Source organism: Embiotoca jacksoni, unplaced genomic scaffold (genome assembly GCF_022577435.1).
Source record: "Embiotoca jacksoni isolate LCO1_2020_lvr unplaced genomic scaffold, fEmbJac1.0.p SCAF_101, whole genome shotgun sequence".
In the NCBI taxonomy this organism is placed as follows: domain Eukaryota; kingdom Metazoa; phylum Chordata; class Actinopteri; family Embiotocidae; genus Embiotoca; species Embiotoca jacksoni.
In genome coordinates, this window is record NW_027185232.1 from 19,186 (window position 1) to 41,248 (window position 22,063).

The window sequence follows — 22,063 nt, forward strand, 5'->3', positions numbered from 1 at the left end:
AGTCGTCGCCATCACATCCGACATGTCGACCGGGCCGCGTTGGAGGAGGTGAAGTTACCGACCCGCGAACCTCCCGTTGTTCTCCATGTCGCTTCAGACGGTCGTTTATCATCATTATAATAATAATAATATAAATCTATATTAATAATCTGTGGAGTTCACCGGAGGAGCAGCGAGCGGCGGCGGGCTGCTGAAAGGACCGCGAGCGAGCGGCGAGGCCGCCGGAGGGTGAAGAACAAACATCTCCGCTATTTACCGGGAAGGTGAATAAAGAACCGGCTGTGTTCCGGTTGGGTTTCACCGGTTGGGTTTCACCGGTTCCGCCGCTTTGAAGTCACGACGCACCGCAACCAAGGAGCTAGCAGCGCCGCGGAGCTAGCAGCTACTCCGCCGAGACAACCGGAAGATTTACAACAAACGGAGCTGAACCGGAGACCGGGGGGACCGGAGACCGGGGACCGGAGAGACCGGGGACCGGAGAGACCGGAGACCGGGGGGACCGGAGACCGGAGACCGGGGACCGCAGTGGGAGTCCGTTAAAGTGCAGCTGGTATCGCCACGTTTCCGGTATGTTAAACAAACGATGTTTTATTGTGGCCTGTTAGCATGTTAGCATGTTAGCCTGTTTTTCGTTCACGTCCTTCACCGTTATGGACTGTTTGTTTATACTGTGTGTGTGTGTGTGTGTGTGTGTGTGTGTGTGTGTGTGTGTGTGTCTGTGTGTGTCTCTCTCTCTGTGTGTGTGTGTGTGTCTCTCTCTGTGTGTGTGTGTGTGTCTCTCTCTGTGTGTGTGTGTGTGTGTGTGTCTGTGTGTGTGTGTGTGTGTCTGTGTGTGTGTGTGTCTGTGTGTGTGTGTCTCTGTGTGTGTGTGTGTGTGTGTCTCTGTGTGTGTGTGTGTGTGTGTCTCTGTGTGTGTGTGTGTGTGTGTCTCTGTGTGTGTGTGTGTGTGTCTGTGTGTGTGTGTGTGTCTCTGTGTGTGTCTGTGTGTGTGTGTGTGTCTCTGTGTGTGTGTCTCTGTGTGTGTGTGTCTGTGTGTGTGTGTGTGTCTCTGTGTGTGTGTCTCTGTGTGTGTCTCTGTGTGTGTGTCTCTGTGTGTGTGTCTCTGTGTGTGTGTGTCTCTGTGTGTGTGTGTGTGTGTGTGTGTGTGTGTGTGTGTCTCTGTGTGTGTGTGTGTGTGTGTGTCTCTGTGTGTGTGTCTCTGTGTGTGTGTGTGTGTGTGATCCAGCAGGCTGCTGGTCCTGAGGTAGAAGATGTCCGAAGGAGAGGGTAAGCCGACCTCTGACCCGGTCCAGGAGGGGAAGCCGGAGTCCGTGTCAGCTGCTCCCGCAGGTCAAGGAGTGTCCTCTGTGTCTCCCCCGGTATCCATGGTGACCCAGCCTCCTGCTGCCGCCGCCACAGAGGATGAGGAAGAGGAGAGTGAGGATGAGTCGGAGATTTTGGAGGAAAGCCCCTGTGGACGCTGGCAGAAGCGCAGAGAAGAGGTAGGGGACATGTCTGAGAGGTCAGCTGTTTATTTACTGCGTGATGCTTTTCGTCTTTTGGACCGAGGACACAAATTCTCCTGATGTGCTTTACTTTTATGATCGTGAATGTTTCTGGTATTTTAATAGCGTCTGGTACAAATGACTACGTTTAAGTCAAAACTGCTCCATCAAATACGAATCAGCTCAAATAGCTGCGCTCGCGTCTTCCAGAGAAAACACTGGTCGTTATTTCCATCAAATTGGAGCTCCGACGTTAGACGGACTCTTTTCTGTCAATCCGAATATTAAATATGCCGTTTACAACCAGAACAAATATGCATCAATGTGACTTGATTGTGAGTTTTGTTATTATAATGTTAAACATGTTTATTTCTATCAGCGTTCAAATTCTTTGTGATGTCAACATCATCGTCACGGTTATTATTTCCCCCTTTTAAAGGTGAATCAGCGAAATGTTCCCGGGATCGATAATGCTTACTTGGCCATGGACACGGAGGAAGGAGTTGAGGTGGTGTGGAACGAGGTCATGTTCTCCGAGAGGAAGAATTTCAAACTACAAGAGGTGGGTGCAGTAAAATACATCGGAAACATCTGTACGCTAACACGTGTACGATAAAGATCATCGTGAGGACGAAGTCTTCAGGATGACATCATTCATACTTGGAAGTAATTAAATGTCCAAACAAAGGCTTGACGGATCTTTTTATATTAATGCGTTGTCTCGCTTTCTTTACCGTGACCTCGTTAACAATGTGGAAGCTTGCCGGGTTTCATGTTCCCCTTTGACTTTAAGCTCCTTAGACAGGTGGGGGGGACAGATTAGGTGGTATTGGGGGGGGGGGACAGATTAGGTGGTATTGGGGGGGGGGGGGGGGGACAGATTAGGTGGTATTTAACGTTCTTGCTTGCGATTGTTTTTTGGCATTCGAGGGATTTTGGTGATTTTGGCTTCAAGTGTCTCTTTAAAGTGTTTTTATCATTTTGTTGCCTCCACAAACGGCGTCAGTCAGACGATTCATCCTGTTGCTTACTTTTTGGAATAAAAGCAGTTATTTCAAAGCAGTTGGCAGGGGGAACCTTTTGATATGATATCACTGAGTTTGCAGTCCAATGAATGGTGTGTATTTTCTGTATATACTCAGGTCGGTATGGTTTGTCGAGCAAAACCCAGAACGGTCTTTAATGAGCACTCGTGTACGGCTCGAGTTCGCATTTTAATCTTGCGCTTGCAAGAATGTCTGTCCAACCAGTAAACCGGCCTGCTGGCCAATCCAGCGGAACTTAAGGACATAACTAAGGATCTGAGTGTTTACTGTTTTGGAATAAACCTGCAAATCATGTCTGAAATCTGATGATGTGGCTTCAGTTGAAAATATGTGGCATTGTGAATTGATGAAAAATGTCTTTTGTTGTGTGTTTCTCAAAGGAAAAAGTCAAAGCCGTGTTTGACAATTTGATCCAGCTGGAGCACCTGAACATTGTGAAGTTCCACAAGTACTGGGCAGATGTGAAAGAGAACAGAGCGAGGGTAAGAGATCATCTCAAAACCCACCTTTTCTTCACATCACATAAACACAAGTATAACAGCCTTCATGTCTATGATGTTGTTGTTGTTTTTGTCTGCAGGTCATTTTCATCACTGAATACATGTCCTCAGGAAGCCTCAAACAGTTTTTGAAAAAGACAAAGAAAAATCACAAGACCATGAATGAAAAGGTGTGAAAGACTCAATGACAGATTTTGAAATGCAGCTACTTGGAAATAATGTCAAGATAAGACTTAATAAAAATCCTGGTTTTCCTGTTTTTTATTTATTTATTTTATTTTTATTTTATTCCTGCTAACTTTTTTTTCCTTGTCTGACAGGCCTGGAAGCGCTGGTGCATACAGATTCTCTCTGCTCTCAGGTTAGTCTCATTTCTGCAGGCTGCTCCGTGTCACAGAATGAAATATGTTGGATATGATTCACAGCCCAAATCCCAAGATGCGCTCACTACAACTGCAGGAACTCAGCTGTGTCACAGAGGACATTGTTTGGTCCTCGTCCTTAATGCTCTTCTGCTTGCCTCCAGCTACCTGCACTCCTGTGAGCCTCCCATCATTCATGGCAACCTGACCTGTGACACCATCTTTATTCAGCACAATGGCCTCATCAAGATCGGTTCAGGTGGGTCTCAAAGATTTAAAGATAATTAAAGTGTGAAGCTAAGTCACTCTTTGGCCAAAGTTTTGGCTTCTATACTGCAGATGTCATCACTGTTTCTATTGTTATTGAGTATTTCCCTTTTTATTTCAGTTGCTCCCGACACTATTAATAACCACGTGAAAACCTGTCGGGAGGAGCAGAAGAGTCTTCACTTTTTCGCTCCAGAATATGGAGGTAAGATCATGCGTCTCTGATACCAACCGATATGTGCGGTTGTGTTTCCATGATATTGATTAGCTCCCATCTGCTTTCAGCTGTTGCCAATGTTACCACAGCCGTGGATATCTATTCCTTTGGAATGTGCGCCTTAGAGGTGAGAGGAGACCTTGTTCTGTCGTTTGTGGTCATCACAACAACAAAATGAGAGAGCGGAGTTTGCCTGAATGCCAGAGTCAGTGAATGCTTGTTATGTAATATCTGCTGGTGTGTCACTTCATTCTGAACAAAGGTGGCTCTTATCCCAGTTTTAGACAGTGCTGTTATTTACTAAAAACGTCAGTGGTTTTTTTTTAGGAAGTTATAGAAATCAGCATGGCAGCATAGCAAGAACAAATACTTGTATTTATTGTCACCTGTTATCAACACCATCAGGTCTGCAGTGATGGCTGCTGTCTCGCAGGTGTCTTTTATAACATTATTATAGCTGCTGTTGACTCCCGTCCTGTGTTTGTGTTTATGAATCTTCCTCAGATGGCTGTGTTGGAAATCCAAAGTAATGGAGATTCGTCTTATGTGTCCCAAGAAGCCATAAACAGTGCCATTCAGTCCCTGGAGGACACACTGCAACGGGTGAGCGAGGGAGAGGTTTAAAACCCGTGTCGCTGTTTGGGAGAGAAATTCACAACCTAAAGGTTTTTTTTGTTTTTGTTTCATGACTTCTCAGGAATTTATCCAGAAGTGTCTGGAGGTCGACCCCAGTAAGCGACCCACAGCCAAAGAGCTGTTGTTTCACCAGGCCTTGTTTGAGGTGCCCTTACTCAAGCTGCTGGCTGCGCACTGCATCGTCGGCCACCAGCGTGAGTCCAAAAACACACACACACACACACACACACACACACACACACACACACACTCAATGTCGGTATCGGTATAAATGCTGGCTGTTACTGTCTTCAAGTTAAAGATTCAGTTACTCCCTTGTTGTAAAAAGTCTTTGTCATAAAAGCAGTTTCTCAGCCATTTACAGCTACTAACACCTCTGAAAACTGTATGTGCAAAACCTCAAACCCATTATGCACAGAAATATACCGTCACGTATTTAGCTTTGGGAAATAACATCATTATTGAATGTTGTCTGATTATCTGACCGTAGTCTTCTGTTTCCCTGCAGACATGATTCCAGAAAATGCTTTAGAAGAGATGACAAAGAACATGGATCTCAACTTGGTGATTGTCGAGGTCAAAGACGGAGTTCAGATGAAGTAAGCAGCAGTGTTAAATTACAAAGTTTTAAATTATTAAGAGGAGTAGATGTTTTATGATCTTCTGACTTCATGTTGTCATAAACCACTGAGATACAAGAGCAGATCGTGTCTGAACCTTTGATTGTTTTAATATAGTTTAGATTTAATCTTTACCTCAGAGGTTACTCGACACTTTCTGGAGTAGTCTGACAGTCTTTGTTTTGCATCAGGCTCTCACAGTTTCCTGCACTTGAACTGGACAAGTTCCTGGAAGATGTAAGGTAAGAAACAGTTTTTCTGTGGCTGAGAAAGAAACTTCCTGTTGATTTAAAGTTTATGGCTTGAATGTCTAGATCAGTTGGTCAAATTAGATCATTTAGTTAGTGAGTTGCTCCCACTGTACCAAAACGACTGATTGAGGTCAAAAAGGTGAACTTGTGGTCGTATCAATTCTGTAAATATAAACATAAATTTATAAACATGTGATCTGAAAAATCGGTTTTGGTTGCGTGAAAAACATTTCTGTTGCCGCACTTTAACAAAATGAGCCCTGCAGAGTATTCCAAGCTAAAATTGTTCTGCTTTTTGTCTCTGACTGATCAGGAATGGGATCTATCCTTTGACTGCATTTGGGATGCCCTGTCCTCAGCAACCTCAGCAGGAGACGGTGAAGTCACCCATAGTTCCCCCCTCAGTTAAGTCCCCGACTCCTGAACCTGCAGAGCTCGAGACCAGGAAGGTAAGAACCGAAAATAGACCTCAGTCTGATATCACGTTCTTTGTTCTTACAGTAACTTAACACGTCTTGTTGCGACACCTCTTTGTGATTGTGCAATTGATTTATTTTGTTTAAAACTTATACAAACCCTGGGCTAGATCAGATATTTAGAGCTATACTCGCATCTCTTAAAATTTCTGCATTCTGGAAGAAAAGAATATATCAATATGTAATTAAAGGGAGAAGGAAAATACAGCATTGGGCCATCATTTTATGAAAGCTTAGAGTTGAACCATTCTGGTAAAAGAAAAAAACATAAACTCAAATGACTGAAGTTATATTTTTCTTGTAGTGTAAAAAAACAAAATTGTGCTGGAATCAAGTTGTCTGTTTCAGGATTTACTAAACGTATCATTTCATTGTTTCCAAATCTGTGGTGCATTAAGCCGTTTTGCTTTTGGTGCTCCAGGTCCTGCAGATGCAGTGTAACATTGAGCCTGTTGATGAAGGCACGAAGCATCACGTGAGTCTCCGTTCTGCCTGATGACTGATGAAGTCATGATTTTACATCTAAGTGTTTTGTTTTGTACATGTAAGTGTTTTGTTAGGACCTCTGAATGGACTCATTTTGTTCTGCTTTCAGCTGACTCTGCTTTTGAAACTTGAGGATAAATTGAACAGGCACTTGAGCTGTGATTTGTTACCAAGTAAGTGTCTTCATTTTTAAATAATTTTGCACCATGCCCTCACCCTCAGTTTTAAAAGTCACTTGTGCATGTTGCAAACTTATCAGTAGTTGAACTGCTTTGTCGAGCGAGAGCAGTGTTATAGGAGCGCTGCAGAGTTTCCATTACATCTATTGTATCTTGGGAAAAGTATTGTGTGCAGGCTGAAGATCTAAAACATGCTGGAATAATTTTCTACCTCGAAGCGTTTTCTCCCTTCGGCTGCTATTTTTGGTGCGTTGCTACGACGATCACACGCTGTTACCGCTTTTTAGAAATCTGCATCATGTGATACCTTTTGCTTGTGGATTGTGGGGCTGCAGCTGATGATTGTTTTCATTCTCGATTAACTTGTGGATTATTTCCTTGATTAATTGATGAGCTGTTTGATCTTTTAAAATGGCAACCGTATACGAGTCAGTTGTGAAACAGACGGACAGATGATGTGTCTTTACCACCTCGTCACCATGTTGTATCTTTGTTCAGATGAGAACGTGCAGGAGCTGTCTGTGGAGCTCGTCCAGCTGGGCTTCATCAGCGAGGTAAGTGGCGTTCACCATCAGGACCTCGCTGCTCCCTCGTGCTATCGGTAGTACTGACAGCAGGAGACCTTGTCTCACCTTGTTGTCTCTGAATTTCAGGGCGATCAGCCACGACTTGCATCCGTTCTTGAAGAGGCCTTCTCAAAGTTCTACAGCCGGAACGGTTCTCTCAATCCGGTGACCGTTTCCTCGTAGCGGTGGACTCGCCAGGCCTTCTGTCAGCCCTCCTCGTCCTGTACGACAGGACTAGCTTTTGCGCCACCTCCGAGTTGCAGGAAAGCTTTGCGAGGACAGAGGAGGAAGCCTTGGTCTGATTGCAGATCCTGCAGCCTGTCTTTGTATCTTTTGGTGGGAAAAGCTGCCACTAAGTGGTTGTTGCTTTCTATCTCCTTTTGTTTTTCTCCCACCCAATACAGCCATCTGCTTCTCTTTTAAAAGAGGAAATCCTAGTTGCAACTTAATGGAAAATACAAATGTTTTTCACTTTTTGGCGTATTTCTTTCAGTAGTGAAGGAGTGGTAGAGGTAAAATAAAATGGATAACGGCAGTATTTTCCATTCAGTCAGTGTTAAAATTGTACTTTAAACATTTTTACTTCAAACTGTTAAATAGTTGTGTATGAAAAAACTTTTTGTCCCGGCATACTGAAGTGTGTGTGTTATGGTGTTGTAAGGTTTAAGTCTCCGGTCCTTTAAACTTTCTCTTGAGCAGCGAGTGAAGTATCTTCTTACCTTGTATCAGTTCTCAGAGACTCCAAATTGCATCGAGGTGGTAATCAAATGAAATCAGTGTCAATTTCACTTCAAAAATTCTGTCATTGTACAACATCGTCATGAAATATGCAGCCGCAACACAGTCTGAAGAGCTACAGATAAAATATTCAAAAAAAGATCAAACTATTTATTTGTGTATCATTTCCTGAGTGTGTAATGTACTTCACTTGCAGCACTAAAGCAGTCGTCGTTTGAATGTATGCTTTTACTCGCTCTCTCTTCAAACAATACTGTTATTTTCTGTGAGAAAAGGCGTGTCGTCACTGAACTGTGGTTCCACAACCAAAAGTAGAACATCGCAGCATTCATGAATCAGGGTTAGTTCAATGGAGAGTTGTCTTTAGGTGGCATTTTACACACACGAGGTTGGTTAGATCCATGTAGAGTTGTTTTGGCATTCTAGTTTGTTGAGGATGATTGTGAGCAGGGTTGGTGAATACATGGAAAACTGATGCATGCAGTGAGCTTGTTTCTGATGTTGGTTCAGTTATTATTTTTAAAAATTTAAGTAAGTTATCATGCAGATAAAGTTTTGTCAGCTTAGGCCTGTCAATGTTTAGATTTTGTGGCTCTGATGCATTTGTTTCCTTCATGGAGGATGTATTCTGTGACACCAGCGCTCCTCTGCCTCCTAGATATTCTGTTATTGGCTCAGACCACTTTTATCTGTTAACTGTTCGGGGATCTCTGCTAGTTTGCACAACTGTATACTTCGGTATCTTGTTGGAAATGTCCTGTGGCCTCTGGCTTGTGCACACCAACAGGACGAACTTAGGTGATTTGGAAATGGCGTAATTGGAAATTTAGTCAGTGATTCAGTCTCGTCTTCTCTGCTGTGACTACCTTCTGACAGGGTCTGTAGATACTGTGAGTATGAGATACAGGTGTGGGACTGCCTGGCATGCTTGTAACCATCTTGTACACTGTATGCTGGACACTGTGCTGTTTCTGCAATGCATTTACCCTTTTTTTTTTTTTTTTTTCACTTCCTGAAAATAAAAAATGACACTATCAGTCCGTCATGTTCTTATTTTGTTACATCTTGTTTATCACGATATCTTCACTACTTTTCAAGCAGATACATTTTCCTGATCAAATGTAATGAAAATTTGAACTGCAAGCAGTGGTATGCGGGCCCTCGCACCTGCGCCCGTTGGGGAGCCAGCGGGTCGGGTGTGGATGCAGCCGTGGAGTTTACCATGCCTGATGCATGTGCAAAGTTTTGTGAGGTTTGGAGCATCCCTTGATCTTAAACAGCAACTTCCTGTGTCACGGTGAATATTCTGACCCTATTTGATGTTAATGTGATCAACCAGCTCAAAGGAGCATGTGAAAGTATGAAAAATTTACTTTCCTGTTGCCAGCAGGCGGCGCTATGTGTATGACTGAATATATCCACGCAGAGGTCTTTAGGGCAGGACTTTTATCAAACGTGAAGTTTGAGCAAGATCGGACAATGTATATCAAAATTACAGCAACTTGTCGTTTCATGGTGAGATGCTCAAAATGGCCGCCACACCACGGGCACACCTTTCCAAAAGCATAGAACCTTTGAGTAACTTTTCATCCCAAAGGTCTTGAGATTAAACGGACCAAATTTCAAGTCAGTCCACCGAATTTTGTGCATGTCGGTGAAAGTAGCCACGGGGGCTGCAGTGTAGGGGGGTGCTAGCGAGCCATTTGGCCACACCCACAAGCGAAACCTCTAAAATACGTACATTTTCACCACAACTGACGTGTGTGCCAAGTTTCAGGACTTTTCGTGTCTGTAAAAGCCCCCAAAAATGAAATGAATCTTTCAGGATAAAAAGAATAATAATTCCTTGAAAAACAATAGGGCCTTCGCACAACTCGGTGCTCGGGCCCTAAAGATAATCTTTCTTGACCTGTGTTCAGATAAATTTGGAGGCAGCTCACTTGCTTCTGAATCCAAATTTGGATAGAATAGAGCGTCTGTGATCTGACGCTTATCTTACCAGGTGGCGCAAAATAGGGCCGAGGCTAAATGAAGAAAAAATGTACAGGCATTAAGAGAGAGAAGGAGGGAAACGTCACAGAAAAATGAAGTTCCTGATGAGTTGTGAGCTCAATCAGAAACTGAAGCACACACCTGTACAGACACGGTCATAGTACCACAGCTACTGTCTGTACTGTCTGTATTTTAGCAGGCGGTCGAATTAGCGTTAATAACATGAGATGAAAGTGCTCTTTTCTGTGTGAAAGCCTTTCGAGAAAAAAAAGGAGTTCCGCACGGTTCTATCCTTGGCCCACTTATCTTTAGTTATATACAGTCAGCTGTATTTGGATGTACTGCATGAACAGAGCAATGCTACGGAGTAGGTTATCACGTGTGCATAAATTATACTGTTCTATATGTGAGATTCAGTTTCTAGTTATTGAAATTTTTACCATCTTAAATGGTCAAAACTCATGTCAAACGTTCATTTCATAATTTTCTAAAATAACTAGTATAAATGTCTATAAAAGAAAAAACCCTCAGGTGCAAAGTAACTGGGTTTCTGGCTCAGTATGATTGTACAAATCAGGAAAGGAGGAAAAGTAGCTTCCACTATTGGAAATGTTTCCTTTTGTACAGTTTCAGTTGAAATGTTTTTAAATGATGAGCAGGGAACATCTCTTTTGTCAAACTGTTCTGGGAATATGAGCCAAAAAGTACAAAAGCTGAAACTTAAAAAAAAAAAAAAAAAAAAAAAAAAATCCCTTTTTTTTTTTTTGTAGTTTTAGCTTAAACATCAGAAAATAAAATTGTAAATATCTCTTAAGTGAAATAATTTACACACAGACACACAAATTGAGACAAAATTCAATAGTTTAAATTATTTATACAAAACCCCATCCTGGTGTATCAGGAGTGTGATCTCTGACCTCAGAGCATCACGGTTTGAATTAACAATTATTTGTTCAAAATGTTAAGAAACAGTAGCCCTTGTACAAGTATATTCATGTACATAAAGTCACAATGTGTGCTGAAATAACAGTTGAATAAAACACATTTCATGCTGACAAACACGTTGCCGTACAAAATTACAGCAGTATAATAGAAGTACAGCAAGACTAAAAAATATTTTTGATACAAAACACCCTAGAAACACACTCTAAATAAAAAGCTACCAAAATGGCGACATCCAGTTCATGAGTGTTTTTCAGCTGCGTGGGTATTTTCAATTCTGTACAGTGTGAGTAAAAAAAATGAAACAGAAACTACAAAACCAGTACATAGCACTTCAAGTCAAACACATTACTCTTTCACTTTAAAATTGTGTTTTTACTTCCCAGTTTGAAAGTAATGTATATAGGCACGGTAATTAAATTCATGAGCCATGTTTGGTCAACACCATTCCTTGTTATTCACAACTCCACTCGAACTCACGGTTCAAATTCTGGCAGCGACCAGTCGGTTCACTTTTCTCCACGGTCTCCAGAAGTTTGCCACAACGAGCTGCCCAACGTTAAGATGCGGCTGTTAGCCGTCAGCTGGAACGGAGCTCCGGCTGAGATCCTCTAACAACAGCTTCATCAGGGCACTCAAGACAATAAAACATCACTTAATTGTTCTCAAGAGTCTCCCTGACTGCAGCCAGGAAGCTTCCTACAGAGACGACGCCTGTTACATAGAAATATTCCAACTCTGAAGGGTCTCATTTCAAAACACTGAATTCTAGATCTTTAAAATGTTAATTTGATGAACACACGACTTTCGTCTGAATTTCAGCACAACTCAAATAGTCTTATTTCTCTATTTACAGGCACACACAAGAACATCTTGTTGCACACGTACCTTAAAATTGTAGAATATGTTTAATAGGTACATTTATTCTTTGAGAGAAATGCATATAGAATATTGTTTGGACCTCATATTTGTAATTTATCCAATAAAGATGTATTAAAATTCAATCAAAATCCATTAACACAACTAACTAGGGCTTGGAGATAGTTCAATAAAATCATTTTTCATCTCTCTATAATCATATTGAGACACAGTTCACAATTTTTTAAAGTCTAAACATGTTTTGCAAAAATGTGGCGCAGCTCAAAATCGAAATGACTTTCCAACATGTATTTTCTAATTTACCCTTTTTTCACAGAAGAAAAGCACAAGTGTCAACAAAAAACTGAATGAAGGCTTATTACCTTTGAGCTACTCTGGTTACATGGTTGGTATTGAGTGTGCTGTCTCATGATCACAGATCTCCGGGACACTTGAAAAGAAGGCAGCTATTGTTAAAACGAGAGCAATAACACTTGTGCTTTTCCTACGTCGACAAATCGAAATGTCTGTTGTGAAAAAGGCTTAAATAAACATGGAAAATAATTTGACACAAAGGAATTAACAACTGTGTTATTTTGAATTGTTTAGTCAGATCAAGATAATTCTGTGATAATTTAAACCGAGGTGATTAGATTCCCGACGTGCAACACTTCAAACTGAACGGTTGGTTTGACTTCCATGGCTGGAATTACACTGTACAAGAGCGGTCGTCACATATCTCGCAGCTGCAGCAGGAACTTGTTGGCGGCACCAGATGGCAGCTGTATGTATCTTTTAGTGAAAATCTGAACATGTTTGCTGATCTGACGTTTCTTTTTCCCCACAGGGCCCAGCTTTTTCTTGTCATGTGCTTCCCGCTCGCTCTGTATTTAATTCCTTTGCTGTCACTCGAGTGGAAACGTCCACGTCCAGCACCAGATCTTCACTCGGATATAAATCTACAGGGTCTGAATTAGCAATGATGTTGACTCCTTGACTTTGCATCCAATGATGACAGGTATGCATTTACATGAAAATGTGTGCCTTGAGCAGCTCTGCATATTAGATACCTCATTTTGGAGTGAAAGTCTTTGACCCTTGATGTGGAAGGGAACAGGAAATATACAGAATAATATCAAGTTAGCACCAACAGTGCAGCGAAAGGCATTCGACTTGTGGAGGATCGTTCTGGTTCCACTTGTGGCTGGAAGTAGATGACTTCACCGTGTTTAGCTCTGGAATAAACACCGCCAGGTCTGACGAGGAGGTCTGACGATGCGTCAAAGATCAGCGTCATCCTTTACTTCTTCAGACACTGGTACATCAGCGCCCGTGGATTCAGCATGTAGCGCTCGGAGTTGATTAGCTTGGTGAGATACTGAGGCACCTGTGGCCGAGGAGCCATGTAGGACACGCCGGGGCTGACCGCCATCACCTCCGCGATCTTCTGCTTCATCTCACTTATCTCCCTGTTCTGCTTCATCACTTTATCTGTCAGACACACACAAAGGTGGATGTGAGGATGAGGATACTGGATGAAGACACAATCGCTAAGATTGATCAACTTCTGCACTACAACAAATTTATCAAGGCGGCATCGTGTTCTAGATCTCATATTTATCAAAACATCATTTTCAGCAAAACACAGACACGATGCTAACTGGATTTTTGTAAAATACTTGAAACCTGTCTGGGAATAATATGAGTTTTTCTATCAAAGATTTGATGTATCAGAGTTGATATATATATATATATATATATATATATATATATATATATACACACACACACACACACATCATCTCCATTTGGATGTAACTGCATTAATGGCAGTTTGTGTGAAACAGGCCACACTTTAAGAGTCTCTATCAACCAGGAGCAGAAAAACGGGACATTAAAAAAACACATGCAGATGTCCTCCAGTTACATCATGCACAATGCTGGGTGAAGTCTAAAATAAACTTGCATGACTGGTCCAAAAACATGTCTTCGAGCAATGCCTTTGTTAAGGAGTGGAGGAAAAATATAAGCTGCTGGATGACCACACAGTGGTGCTGTTGGGTCCAAATTCCTTCAGAAAAACCTCATCACTTGTTCCCTTGTTCGTGGTCTACTTTTCCTCAACAGAGATTTATGATCTGATGCCAGTTTTTTTTAGAGATCCTGTTTTCCACACAAACACGACTAATGACATGAAGTAAGCAGAAGCAGATAACTCCAATAGTCACACACTGCAGGCACTTAAAGGATACATACAGACAAAACAGTAAATGAAATCATTTCAGACGAGTGTGGACCTTGAGCGATTTCCAGCTGTCTGCGGGCGTCTCCCAGTGCGGAGAACAGGTCCAGTTTGATGCGAGTCTCTGCGCTCAGGTTGTACTCCAGATGTTGAGCCTTCTCCTGCATGGCTGACAGAGTGGACAGCAGCATGTCCGTCTCTTTCTCCACACAGCGGTACTTTCCCAAAGCCTGAGCCCCAAAAACAAAACACATCAGCAGTGAGAACAAGTGCAAAGCATCAAAAGGCCAGTCCCACCTCCTGTGGTGACCACCTGAGGGAGTCGGTGCTTTGGTTTCCCAAGTATCCGTTTTAAAATTTCAGTCAGTGCTTTGGTTTCTTTTGACACAAAGTTTTGAGTGATTCACTTAGGAAACGAATGCACCACGGAGAATCACACACTGATGATGAGTTGGACAGCCATTCAAAAAACATGAAAGCTGCACATTAAAAGTTAAATATTCTGAAAGATGATTCTTTCTGTGTTGACATTAACTTTGATCGTTTTCTCGCTTTTGTTTGTGATTGGTGGCCTGCACCCAACGACCGACAGAAAGTAGTGCAATGCTTTCATGAAAGACCTGGCTTCTGTTTCAGCATGCGTCATGGAGAGTATGTCACTAACATGAGATCAAATACCACACAGATCAACAACGTACACACCTGATGCCAGACACAAACAACCATACAATAATACTGCATACTGATGTGATGACAAAGTGCAACATGTTGACTGCAGGCCAAAATAAAACAAGATTACAAAAAATACTAAATGTTCCCAATGAAAACCATTCAGTGTTCTGACAAGAAAAATAATTACACACATAAAATAATCAGAAACAACAACTCAAAATTACTTCAAACAACCAAATACTGGACCCACTCGAGACTCACAGACACTGAAACTCACAAGTTCATTCCCAAATAGAGTAAAAAGATACCTCAACATCACTCTCTAGATCTACCACACGACTCTCTTTCACTTGACACTCCAGCTGTAGTTGTTTGTACTCTGTCTCTAGATCTTTAACTCTTTTCCTTAACATTTGGGTTTCACAGTGTTCCTGCCTGGTGTAGGAGACGGAGAAAATAAGTGGTTTCATTTGGAGATGAAGACCAGTTTACACAAAAAGAAACATGACATTTCATTTGCATTTTGTTCACACTAATATACTTTAAAAAAAATTAAATACACACAATGACAGCAGTTATAAAAAAGAAAGTAAATATTGTTAACAGTCGGCAAAAATGTGAAGTGTGCATTAAAGCAATAGTTTGATATGTTGCTTATTTTCTTTGTTGCAGAGAATTAGACGAGATGATCAACAACGCGGTCGTATCTGTGTGGTCAATGTGTAGCAAGAAAAAGACGCTTTGCTTCAGCACACTGGAGGAAACAGTTAGCCTAGCTCTGTCCAAAGGTAAGAAAATCCCCCAACAGGACCTATAAGGCTCACATTTCAACAAGGTATATTTCATGTTTTTAATTTGTACAAAAAACACTACAGTTTGTGGTTTTGAGAGGGGGGGGGGGTGTTTGTGCTGGATTATTTCTGGAGTAGGTACAGTGACTTCTAAGAAACACCTAAAAGGAATGAAATACAGAGTGAGCAGGAACCTCCTCCAAGTTGTCGGGTTCTCCTTTTTAATTGAATGTAAAACCAAAATCTTACCACAGCAGTGCTGCAGTGTTTGGCTTTGCAACTGCATCATTGATGTTCAAGTCAATAGATGCTCATTGAAATACAGTTGGTCAAAAATACAAGGAGATAAACACCTGGTGGTGCTAATTCTCCTCTCGTGTCATTAAACTACAGCAAAAGGAGGGCAAAATGAGATGATGTCATCAAAAGAGTGACAGTCGAACCTCAAATGTTGGAAAACGACGTGGAAATAGTGACAGAAATATGACATTTCCGATAGTTCCATTCAGCTGTTTTTATACAGATAAATGGAAATGAGTGCAACGATTATGCAAAATGTTTGCAATTGGTTCACATAATCGCAATCAGGCGATTATGTAATAATTGTAATTGGTCCAGTATGGATCTCATCTAACTCTCAGCAAGGAAACGAATAAGCCAAATTCAACCTATTTCTTCAAATGTTCGACTAAAACACTCACAGCAGCATTTAATTCTACTCTGGATTCAAATGAATACACAGGTTTAGTTTTAAGGCAGCAAACACCTTCAGGAAACTTAAAGTTCTGGCAGTTGTGATTTACCTGCTTGTTAGAGTCCTGGCTGTGCTCGCTGCCTCCTCCAGTTTCTGAGCCTGAAGCTCAGCCAACTGTTTCTCAGCAGAGAGTCTGGCCTCTGCCTCTACTCTGGTCTTCTTTTCCAGCATCGCACTGGTCTGCTTGTCCCTCTGCTTGGTTTTAGTCAAACACAGAATCCTGATGGGAAGGACATTAAACTCAGTTTAGATAATGTCAAAAAAAAAAAAGGACCATAAATAAATAAGTGCCACATGCAAATAAGACTCTTTAGAGATTAGCGCCGTCACCGAACTTCAAAAACAGACATGAAATGTTAAAAGTGTTTCTCATCATCTCTGTAGTTGCTTAGTCACTGGAGAGCACCTTGCTTTAAAAACTGGAGCAAGTCTTATCAAAGCTGCTGGTGCTGATAAAAACTGCATAACGTGCTCATCTCAAAAGCAATTTAAAGCCTCTGGCTTTTGGATGTGGCTTTGATGTGGTAAATGTGTGAGAGCACCTCTGTGACTGGATGATCTCAGTAACCATGTGCCTTTCTTCAGTTTTAAATGTGTTCAGAGTGCTGATTTGTTTTTGCAGATGAAACTGTGGAGTCACCTTTTCAATGAAATGTGGGAGCGGAGGAGCATTTTCACTGTTGTAAAAACAGAGTATAAGACACGCGTAAAGAAAAAACGATATGAATATATCTACAAGTGGCAGTGCGAAGCTTCAAAGACAGAGTTGTGACATGTATATATCACATATAAAACATGTCTTTGTGTGGCATTCTTTGTTGTTCTGCTCTTAAAGAGGATTAAAAAAATCTGTCCAGTAGCTGTCTACCCAAAATGCTGTTCGCATGCATTCATCCCCAGCTGTTATTTATAGACTGATGTGGAGTGTGAAATATCCCACTGAAGGAGCCGGAGACGAGCTCTCCCCAGCCGGTTTGGTGGATCGCTCACTTGCTCTGCAGCAGCATGTTGGACTGTCTGAGCAGCGACACCTCTGGTCTCAGGCTCCTCTCGCTGTTGGTCAGGTTGCAGATGTGACTTCGCAGCTCCTGTTCGCTCTGCCTGCTCGTCTGCAGCTCGCCCTTCAGCCTCCTCATCTCCTGCTCCAGCCTGAAAGATAAAGACAGAAACATTTAGCGCTGAATGTAACCGTCCCGTGCTTCAGGTTCGAGCCCGGCTGAGCTGACATTAACAGCGACTGACTTGCTTATCTGCTCGGCGTGGTAGTTCTGAGCTGCTGCAGCACTCTTGTCTGCTGCATCCCTGTTGGGGCTGATTGTTTTTGAGCTCGATCTCTGCTTCTTCTCAGTCCTCCCTGCAGGTGGTGACGGAGTGTTTGTGCTGCCTCTTCGGGCTTTTGGTGAGGAGCTCTTGGCCGGCCGTGTGGCTTTGCCTCCGTGCTCCTCTTGAGGTAGATTTTCTGGGGCTGCAGATGATTCTGGTCCTCCTGCCCCGCCGTGAGGCAGATCTTTGGACTCGCCCACACCGGGTTTGGACGACGACGATGATGACGATGATGGCCGCCGGTTCGATTCAGTTGACCTCCCCTCATGTGACCCCTTGTCTGTGGCTCTGTCCTCACTGCGGATCTGGAGGCAGTCCACAGTGTGTGCCTCGTCATGTGCCACCACAGCGCCGTTCTGACATTGGTATTGACTTAACTCAGGCTTAATCTTCCATTTTGAGGCTGCAAAAACAGGCAGAAAGACAAAAAAAAAGGTCAATATCATCACTCAACTCTGAAGATGGGCATGGAAACATCTACGTTAGGGTAAAAAAACATTTACAGTTTGTACTCTTTGTTTTGAACAAAAGTAAAGAAACTTCAGTCTGTTGCATTTATATATTCTGAATTTGGACACAGATTTCTCTGTAACCTAAACAGGACCGACTCGCCTGCACTCCTCCCTGAAACTTACTCTCTCTGGTGTTAAACGGACACTCCACTGATTTTACACATGAAGGTCAGTTTACTCATCACGACAAGGAATCCTCAGCCTGTGAAAATATTTGTACGATGCCTGTCTGCCATCAGAAGCAACTTTGGATTCAGTGTCTTGCCAACGTAATATAGCAATATCAGAGGAGGAATCCTCATTAAGGATGGCAGTGTGCATTCAAGTAAGAGCAATATTCTAATAATAGAAATACATTTATATCTTGTTTTTGAATGGTTTTGAGATACCAAACTATAAGTTCTACCAACACCCAGTTCATAAAAGCTATTGAATTTTTTTTTTAAAAAAAGGTTGTTCCAACCAACCTCATGTTTGCCATGGGTGGGGATCAACCAAACACTGAAGCATCACCTCCAGAAACTCGAAATCAATGATCTCAGAAATCAGCACAGAAACAAGAATGATAAAAACCAAATAAGAATAGAAAAATCCTGCAGATTGTAGGATGGTGGATGGTGGAAGTGTAAATGAATGGATGGTGCAGGTGCAGAGACTTACTGCTGCTGCCATCTGCGCCAGTCTTGGAGTAAACCTGCAGGCCTGGAGGGAGCGAGTGCTGAAGGAGGTGCATGTGGAAGTCGTTCTCACTCTGCACGGCCTTCTGTATGCGCAGCTTAAAGATGTTGGTGAAGTAGCAGGTGGCATCAAACCCCAGATAAACTACAGGATATCCAATACTGAAAGAAGTATGAAGAGGGAAAACAAAGCAATTAGAATTTAATGTAGCTTCCCTGGAACTAAAATATAAACACAGCTCGGTTTATCACTGAAAACTAACATTAATTATTACTCTAAAGATAAATGTATGTGTATTTTTACAGCCAGCCCTTCACACTTAACTGAGTCATAAGGCAGTGGGTGTAAATACAGGAATCCATAAATCTATTCAATGGTGTACACAAAGTCTAGGAATAATACAATAAGGTAATATATGCAGTCAATTTTGCTGAAATAATTCTCAATAAAAACAAATACATGAAATTCTGCTAAAGTCACGCTTGTATCGACATACCAGTGTGCAGCAAAAAGATGAGACAGGTTGGCGTGAGAGGTTTTAAGGTCTTTGAGTCGAAGCGAAGCCTCTGTGTACACAAGCAGAATCCACAGGGACACCGTCGATATACAGATGCCCTTCTCTGAGGAGGAAGACAAAACAATCAGACAGAATACTGTCACACTTTATTCCAAGTTTGTGTAGCTCACTAAAAAAGCAGTATATCCATTACAAACTAAGATTAATTATCATGAGATTTTGCCATATTATGTGCTAAAAGATACAGAACAAATTAATAATCCACATACTCACCTGTGTGCCATATATAATTGAATAATACATAGGTGCTGGCCACAAAGAACAGCCAGTGCAAAGGAACAAAAATTAAACAAAAGATGTCCAGGGTGAAGGCAGCACAAACAAAAACAACACAAATAACCTGAAAACAAAGAGACACAAAGAGATTTCAGTAAAATGCATTAAATTCGTTTGGCTAAAATGCAACAAAAGCCATGTTGTCTGTGTGTTTAAATGTCAGCAGTCTACCACGCAGCCCTGGCTGGATTACTATCATCAGGGCCTCAGCACTGAATCTGAAATCACACAGCAGGAGTCCTCACCAGCCCGTGGCAGTGGAAAGTGGTGTACACACTCCCAAAGAAGAGCCAGCACGGCCAAAGGTACTCCAGTCTGAATTCAAGAATGAAATCTGCCAGCAGCACCAGCGTCCACATCACCATGAACTTCAGGAAGGTGTACGCACTGCAAAAAGATGAAACAGTAAAAAAAAAAAAAAAAAAAAAAAGCTTTCATTGCTATTATACATCAAATATGGTCACATGGACGTATTGACTTTGGACTTGAAAGAAATGTGTGCATTCTGGTAAATACAAGCATTTCAGATGCAGCTAAGTGCCCAGTCGAGGCGTGAGGCACTCGGAGGATTGTACATCAAATGCAGTGCTAAACCTATAATTGAGCAGCTGCATCTTAAAAACAGTCGATCCTATAAAGCAGAGGCACGAAAGAACAATGACTGTTCTCCCGTTCATATTATTGGCGACCACAAGACAAACAGGAGCTGTGGTTTCCTCCTTTGTTCTGCTCATCCATAGGCTGCTATCACAGCACCCCTTCTTTGTTTGGTAACCATGGCAATATTTCATCTGGAGGAGAGAGGGAGCACCGCAGCATCCTACTGCAAGTTCAAATCGGCCTTTTCATTTTACTAGTAAAGAATTTATTTCAATTCAGCTCACAGATTTGTATTCTAAGAATATTCTAAGTTATTCCACTAAAAATATAATACAAATGAAAATATTTCATCTGGAACGACAAGAGGGACAGAGGGATCTTAACAACACTTAAATTCCTCCTTTGAGCTCAACTTAGCCTTATAATGTTTCTGAGAGTCTTTTATCACACTCAATTTTATTTTATTGTATATCAATTATTCAGCAACAATAAAGGACCATATTTGACCCTAAAGAGGACAAAAGAGTAACATCACAGCATCTTGTAATCCTCATTTAGATTCAAATTTGCCTCATAGTGTTGCTGAAGAGATCATTTTAATTTATTCCACAAATAATTGAAATAGAACTGCAGAATATGCTTGTTTAGTCACATTTTTAAGAAAGGAGTATTTCATTTTTAATCGTAGGAAGAGAGAGGTAAAAGGTTCCCCACAGCATCTAAATTCTTTATACAAGTTCAAATCTGCCTTGTAGGAGGTATTTTAATGCATCTTCTACAGGTATTTCTATCAAAGCAGTCAAGCGTGCAAATTACTGCACAAAAAAAGAGCATGAAAGAGCAAACAAAAAGCAGGAATTGTACGTGTGACATTTTTCCTTTTCTAAAACAACCACACATCGGTGATTATATCTCCCGTGGAAATAACAACGCTTTCAAGGCTTGTCTTGCCAACATGAAGATGCACAATTAAAACAAGTGGTTTCTTTCTTCTGTAGGTATCTGTTCTTGTCTGGACGCGTCCAAAAGGTGCCAAATGAGCTGCTTTCGTTTTGCCAAACAGGAAAATACAGGTACTCGTATTTCCCAGGAACAGCAGTGTTAACAGCACACTCAGTTAGTGCAGAGGATTCAGGAGACTGAAGGGAAAGCAGGATTCAGGAGACTGAAGGGAAAGCAGGATTCAGGAGACTGAAGGGAAAGCAGGCCGACGTCAACTTGCATATTCTGTCTTTCTGTAAACAATGAGGCTGCAAGTAACTCTCCGCTCCTCCTCCTCCTCCTCTTCCTCCTCCTCCTCCTCCTCCTCAGCCGGACCATTCAGCCGCACTGAGGCGCATTAAAGCTCCAGACTGCCTGGTTTAAAATGTGAGACATGGATGAAGAGGTGGGATGGGAGGCAGACAGCTGAGCAGGATGATGAAGAGGTGGGATGGGAGGCAGACAGCTGAGCAGGATGACGACGGCTGAAATTCACACAAAGACGAGCTCCGCAACAAAAGCTGCGGCTCGCTACCTTTCAGACAGCTTCTCCGTGATTTTCAGCTTCTTCATTTTCCGTAGCCTGCTCGCGTCCACATAACGTTTCTTCATCTTATGGCTTCTGCTCCCTCCGTGCTGTTTGTGTTTGTACACCGCAGCGGCAGCGGAGGAGATCAGAGAGGGCAGAAATAAACGAAACAAACCGGATCTCTGCTCGCTTCAACCTGTGATGATGTCTGCGAACAAATCCAGCCGACCGGAGGCTCTGCGCATGCTCAGTGGAGCTTGTACCTCCAAGTGCTGATCGCAGGAGGGGAGCAGATCAACACACTGTAGGATGGGTTCATGATGGAGACACGTAATAGACAAATAACGAGCTGTCCTCTAAGACATGGAACAATAAAGTGTAGCTGAGCTGGAGGAGATATTCAGATCCTTTACTTAAAGCTGCACTAATCAATACATTCACATATCAACAATGCATCAGTACTTTTTAAGATGAATTTCAATCTGGTTTTAGATATTTTCTATCAGTT

General features: G+C 42.0%; 2 protein-coding genes across 3 annotated transcripts; one reads left to right on the plus strand and one right to left on the minus strand.

Annotated features, from left to right (window-relative positions):
- On the plus strand, positions 1-8,865 carry nrbp1 (nuclear receptor binding protein 1). 2 transcript variants are annotated; one of them, XM_069173769.1, is made up of 18 exons: positions 1-567; positions 1,226-1,481; positions 1,924-2,046; positions 2,911-3,012; positions 3,111-3,200; positions 3,351-3,391; positions 3,557-3,651; positions 3,781-3,864; positions 3,945-4,003; positions 4,381-4,479; positions 4,574-4,706; positions 5,021-5,111; positions 5,324-5,374; positions 5,697-5,832; positions 6,281-6,334; positions 6,455-6,518; positions 7,023-7,078; positions 7,178-8,865. In XM_069173769.1, exons 2-18 carry the CDS (start codon positions 1,251-1,253, stop codon positions 7,271-7,273), a joined length of 1,605 nt encoding a protein of 534 aa, XP_069029870.1. In that variant the 5' UTR covers positions 1-567; positions 1,226-1,250; the 3' UTR covers positions 7,274-8,865. The 2 variants fall into 2 exon arrangements, with proteins under 2 accessions (XP_069029870.1, XP_069029879.1); XM_069173778.1 differs by having other exon boundaries at positions 1,229-1,481.
- A 1,807-nt stretch (positions 8,866-10,672) lies between these two features.
- LOC138213001 (macoilin-1) lies at positions 10,673-21,799 on the minus strand. The gene is made up of 11 exons (XM_069173791.1): positions 21,562-21,799; positions 19,691-19,832; positions 19,383-19,509; positions 19,089-19,212; positions 18,575-18,753; positions 17,322-17,805; positions 17,070-17,228; positions 16,129-16,299; positions 14,843-14,969; positions 13,918-14,092; positions 10,673-13,111 (listed from the first exon to the last, which is right to left on the minus strand). Exons 1-11 carry the CDS (start codon positions 21,636-21,638, stop codon positions 12,921-12,923), a joined length of 1,956 nt encoding a protein of 651 aa, XP_069029892.1. The 5' UTR covers positions 21,639-21,799; the 3' UTR covers positions 10,673-12,920.
- Positions 21,800-22,063: the final 264 nt, after the last annotated feature.